Source organism: Apis dorsata, unplaced genomic scaffold, assembly GCF_000469605.1.
Source record: "Apis dorsata unplaced genomic scaffold, Apis dorsata 1.3 scaffold_156, whole genome shotgun sequence".
Lineage (NCBI taxonomy): Eukaryota > Metazoa > Arthropoda > Insecta > Hymenoptera > Apidae > Apis > Apis dorsata.
This window is the reverse complement of record NW_006263446.1, coordinates 226,278-232,332: the sequence shown is the minus strand read 5'-3', so window position 1 is coordinate 232,332 and position 6,055 is coordinate 226,278. Positions and strand designations below refer to the sequence as shown.

Below are 6,055 nucleotides of genomic sequence, written 5' to 3'. Positions count from 1 at the left end.
TATATATAATTATTATATATTATATAATTATATATAATTATTATATATTATATAATTATATATTATTATAGTGTATATAACAATTATTTAAAAATTTTAAATTTGATTTGAATTTCTTCTTTCTTCTATTATATACTGATATTTAAATTATATTTAAAAAGAATAAATTTGAAAAATGGACATGTATTATATTACAATTTATCCTTACTAAGGTTTAATATTTCGATTAGTTTGCATTTATTAAGGTTTAATATTTCGATTAGTTTGATATTTCGATTTCAGTAGCAGATTTCATTATATTAAAAAAGCAGAATAAAATACTTGTTTTATCTATAATAAAAATATTTAATATGTTAATAGAATTCTATATATTTCTATGTAACTACGTCGTAGGTTATATATATGTTTTTAAGTATGTATATTGTTTTGTATTTAATAATGTATAATAATATATATAAATAATTATAAATATATATAAAATTCATGCATTTCAAATCAAATCAATCCATAAATATATTACATTAAAATAAAGCAAAAGTAAAATACAAAATTATTTTCTATTCTATTCTTCTATTCATATCTTCTATTTATGATATTTATGCTATTCGTAAAATCATAAAAAAATGGCAAAAAATATTATATATTAAATAAATTGCTAATTTTTTTCTATTTAATAATTTTTTAAATATTCATTTTTTCGATAATCGTAATAATTAATAGGCTAATAATTTTTTAATAAAAGAATATCAATAAATTAAAAAGAAAGACAATATAATTTATAATATCGTTATTATATGCAATTATCACTATATGCAAAATGAACTATTATATGTAAGAAAATTAATTACACCGACGATCTGCAATACTTACTACAATATACATAAGAACCGCTACAATAAAAATAAAAAATAAGAAAATTAAAAAATATATTAAAAATAAAAAATATTTACATATTATATAATGTAATAAATTTCAATATAATTTGATGAAAGAATTGTTTATTTAAATAATTTTTTAAATATAAAATAAATGGGTAAATTTTAAAATGATGTATTCATAGAAACAAAAGAAATAAATCATATTAAAATGATTTATTTTTACAAAAAAATAATTACATAATAATTTATTAAAAATCTTACTTAATACATATTTACAATTCGCATATATAAAAAAGTTTTTTTATCAGAATAATTATCTCTTCAACATATTATTTTTTCGCATGTTATTAATATACGTACAATCAAAAAAATTTATTTGAACTCTGACTAGTTCATGACGCCTTTATCTCTTCAGAATACTTACAACTCGTTCAATGTGTGAAATTATTTATTATTCCACACATTTATTTATTAATATATACAAATTAACGTAATTCAGGTAAATCGTCGATGAACTTAATCTCAGTAAACAGGTAAACAGATTTCTAAAACATTTAAGTTTTAAGATTTTCAAAACACTGATTGAATAATTGATATGATGCATAACTCTATTTTATTAAAATATTTATAAACTATAATATTTTAATATAAATTATTCTGCATATTTACAAATTGAAAAACATAAAGAAATTATTGCATAATCATCGTATATCAGTGCTCCAAAATCATATTAAGTCTAATTATCAAAAATTCATATAAATCAGTCAATGATATTAATGTTATATTTTAGATACAATCATTTACAATTTCTCTCCGCTGAGATTTAATACATTGTAATACGAATGGTCCGGGAACCTATCTAATTCAATATAATCGGTTTCGTCGAGTAAAAGACCTTCTGTTAGGCTGACAAGTTCTCCAAAGGATGGCCTACATGCTGGATCTTTGTCCCAGCAATAATACATAATGTTATAAAGTTCTCTTTTACAATGTTCTGGCCTGTCTAATCTATAGCCCTCTTTGATCCTCCTCATTACCTACAAAAATAATTTTATATAATATATTGCCAATATTTAAATTTCTCTTTTTTCTTCGAATATTAAGATAATTTATAACATAATTTATGATTAGAAGATAAAATAATAATAAAAATTAATTGAAATAAAATATTAGAAATCAAGAACATTTTAAATTATATTATTCAAATTTAATTCTTTAATAAAATTTCTTATAAACTTTGTAATTATTAATTAATTACATTTATTTAATTAAACTTAAAATTAAAATTAAATATTTATAGAATTATAACTTTAGTAAAAATAAGAAAGCATATAAATATGCTTATAAATTTCTTAATTAACAAAGCTCTTTTAAATTTGTTTATTATTATTATTGTTATTGTTCAAATCTATAATTATAAAGAATAAAAATGTATAAATATATTACAAATATTCTAAATTAAAAGATTAAAGAAACAATTCTATCTAAAATTAATTATTTAAAATTTTCTATATATATATTAATTTTAAGGAATTTTAATAATTTGCTAATTTAAACAATTTTTAAAATGAAAGAATAATCACAATGTATACTGAAAAATTAATTTTAAAAGATTGCATTTAATTTTTTTTAAAAGATAGCAACTTTAAAATTAATAAACTCTGTTGACCCTAAGACCCTACCTCTGCTGCAGCTAAACCGGGATAAGGCGTGGAACCCAACGTCACGATTTCCCATATTAATACTCCAAAACTCCATATATCCGATTTTACAGAAAAGATGTTGTCGTATAAACTCTCAGGAGCCATCCATCTGATAGGTAGCCGACCTTCGGACTTCCTTTCATAAATTTGATTAGCGGCCACGTCTCGAGCGAATCCGAAATCCGCAACTTTACAAGCACGATTCTCGTCGATCAATATGTTCCGTGCAGCTAGATCTCTATGTATAATTCCTTTGGAAGCCAAATATTCCATGCCTTTGGCAATCTGTGATATATAAATTATTATGTAAATAAATAATAATAAGTGTAAAATTTATTAATATCTATACTTGTATCTAATATATAATTGAATAATAATAGTTAAGATTATTTATTAAAATAATTAAAATTTAATATATTAAAATTACTTAAACTATATTGATTCTATATAAAATTTGAGAAACATTTAAAAATTATATTATACATAATTATGATTAAAAATTTATTGTATTATATTGTATTATAGATAGTGTGAATTATAAAAAAATATCTATTTTAAATTATTTTTTAAAAAAGATTTTATATTACATAATATGTAATACTTGATAAACAAATCCAGTTAAATCCCTAGACGTCAGTCCAGGTCCACCGTGGTTTCTTTCTTCTCTAGATGCTCTCAGAAAACTCTGAAGTTTTCCACCACTTACATATTCTAAAATAACGAACATAGGTTCACGTTCTGTACAGCAGCCCAATAATCTGACTACATTGGGATGAGGATCCAAATTTTTCATGACTCGTAATTCCTGAGCGAGATCTAGTCTTTCTCTTTCTGTGGCATTTTCTTTTAATGTCTTCACAGCGACTATAGTTGCTCCTGATTTTCCATCAATATCTAAAGCTTCGCATTTCCATACTTGACCAAAGCAACCTTCACCAAGAATATTGAAAACCTATTTAATGAAATAATTTGTTTAATTATTTTTTTTTTTGATGAAAAAAAAAGAAAGAAAAAAAGAAATATTGATTATCCAAAGACATTTGAATTTGAATATTAATTACATAAAGAGGAAAAACTTAATAAATCATGTTTTCTTAATTATGAATATAGAAGAAAATGTTTTTTAATTATATAAAACATCTCCTTTAAAAAAATAAAGTTTTCAAATTTTCATTACATTTATATATATTACATTTAATTCAAAATGTATTAAAGTGAAAACGAAGATAATTTTAATATAAAAAAAATTGATTTGCCTTTGAGAAATTTTATTAAAGAATTAAATTTGAATAATTCTTTTAAAATAAAATTTCCCTGATAAAATGAATATAAAATTGAATAATCATATTTGCTTTAAGATGAATTTTTGTTATGTCGGCGTAATTACCAACCTTTAATCGATGTCGTGGAAATTCCCATTTATCTTCTTGCTTATTCTGAGCGCCTTGATTCTCTTTTTCCCATGGCTCGTATCGATTGTTGTACGCTTTTGGTCCTCGCCATCTTTTCAAGACAAGCGATGGATCATCTGATATGTTCGAGACGCTAACCGAAGCTTGTTCTTTCTATATTAAAACAAAAATAATTATTTCAAAATTTTATTTAATATTTTAAAAAATAACGAATAGAATACAAATAGAAAAACATATGTTGAAAAACATATTCATTATATAATTTTTAATTATAATATTTTGAATACGCATTTATAATTCTTTTTATTATGTTATTACTCTGTAAAACTATTTATATACAAAATAAATTTCAATATATTAGAATTATTAAATATTCTTAACAATATAAAACTGTAATTTCTATCAAGAAGTTTCTAACTTTAAATAAACAATTACTACTATTATTACTACATTTTATAAATATTCTCATACAAATGATCCCAAATTTATGTTACTCATAATTAAATAAATGAATACTCAACTTACATTTCTTAAACAATCATATTATTTTCATGAATACTGATTCATGAATATTTTCATACATTTCCAAATATATCCCAAATTTATCTAAAATTGCATAGAAAATTTCCCAGTTGAATTCACAAGCTTCCCTCGCTCACGCTTCAAAAAATAATACATAAAACACATCTTTTCCATTTTTCAATTAATTTTATACATAACCATCCCATCCTCGTACCGTGTCTTCCTTAGACTTTCGGTTCCCGCAGAATTTGTTCCTCATTGACCACACACCCATGCCCAGTCCCACGACGAGCACGCAGACAGCCGTGACGGGTACCAGGGTGATAGCAATATCTTGTGAAGGCGCTGCGTCGGCAGGTGAGATTTTCGAGCTGAGAGGTGGCCCCTCGACCTCGTTCTCCTCTGTCGCCGGTTGAGGGACACCGGCGGTGGCGGGGGTTGGATCTGGATCACCCTCGGCCTCCTTCGTCTCCTCCGGCTGCAGCTTCGTCGTTTTTGGTATATTGGCCGGCACGGGCACTGGCGGTGGTTTATGAGGTAACGAAGGCCTGTAGTTGGACAGGCTGGACAGGCCCAACATTGGCGGCCGGATTCTGCCGGGAGAGCCGTGCTGGCCCAGAAACGGGCTCCTGGAACAAAAGGGAAAATTAGAACGAAGGTGAATTACGGTTTAAAGACTCGAATTCTGAGAAGCGTGGTTAAAAATTGAGAGAATCTGGAAGATACTTCGAGTAAGAGATTTGGAGAGGTTAAAAAGAATTGGAAAGATTGGAGTTGAATCGATTCTAAAAGCATCGTCGTAAAAATTCGAACAGAGTCAATTTTTTCAAATATCGAAACAGTAAAGAATAATGAATTATTGTAAAAAATTGGACCAAAATTGGACTTTAATATAATATCATAAAAAAATTAGAAATATTGAAATATTCACTTTTGTAAAAAATTAGAGGAAAATCTAGAGGATCAACTCTGGAGGGTGATCCTGAAAATTTGAACTAGTCGTAAGTTGTTTGATCGTTCAAAGTTTGGAGTACGATCGATCATGCATGATCAAAAATTGGAAGAGTCGAGATACCGTGATTTCGAAACGATTCGAATCGACTGGAATGAGCATTATGAAAAATTGGGGCAAACAGAGTTTGTCACTCAAAACGAATCTGATCATCGACGAACTGGAGCATGAATAATGGAACGGGCCACTGAGAGTCCTCCAAAAGGTCACGCACTGTTCACCGTGATTTATCGACGAAACTTTCTTGCAGGTTGACTAGGTCCCGCAGATTCACCGGAACCTCTGCTCGGTCAACTGAAAAACTGTTTCAAGGAAGATTGGAGCTGTTGATTTTCAAAGGGATTAGATCGAAGAGGTTTGAAACAACACATATATAATCGTACGTATATGCAATCCTTTTTATAAAAATTAAACATTTAACATTTTTATTTCATTATTTCATTTAACATTTAAACATCTTTTTTTATTTCTAATAAAATTTTTTATATAAATTTTAATTGCACCCGTTTCATAATAAAATTAATGATG

The 6,055-nt window shown here is 26.0% G+C and overlaps 1 protein-coding gene across 1 annotated transcript in view; it reads right to left on the bottom strand.

The window, feature by feature from the left end:
* Nucleotides 1–1,218: 1,218 nt before the first annotated feature.
* LOC102676859 (tyrosine kinase receptor Cad96Ca) overlaps nucleotides 1,219–6,055 on the bottom strand; it is a 22,565-nt gene continuing 17,728 nt past the window's right edge. Inside the window, exons 4-8 of the mRNA XM_006613518.1 lie at nucleotides 4,730–5,144; nucleotides 3,973–4,146; nucleotides 3,183–3,533; nucleotides 2,561–2,866; nucleotides 1,219–1,915 (exon numbers count right to left, since the gene is read on the bottom strand). Of these exons, the coding sequence (XP_006613581.1) occupies nucleotides 1,679–1,915; nucleotides 2,561–2,866; nucleotides 3,183–3,533; nucleotides 3,973–4,146; nucleotides 4,730–5,144 (1,483 nt within the window). The 3' untranslated portion in view covers nucleotides 1,219–1,678. The remainder of the gene's footprint in view (nucleotides 1,916–2,560; nucleotides 2,867–3,182; nucleotides 3,534–3,972; nucleotides 4,147–4,729; nucleotides 5,145–6,055) is intronic.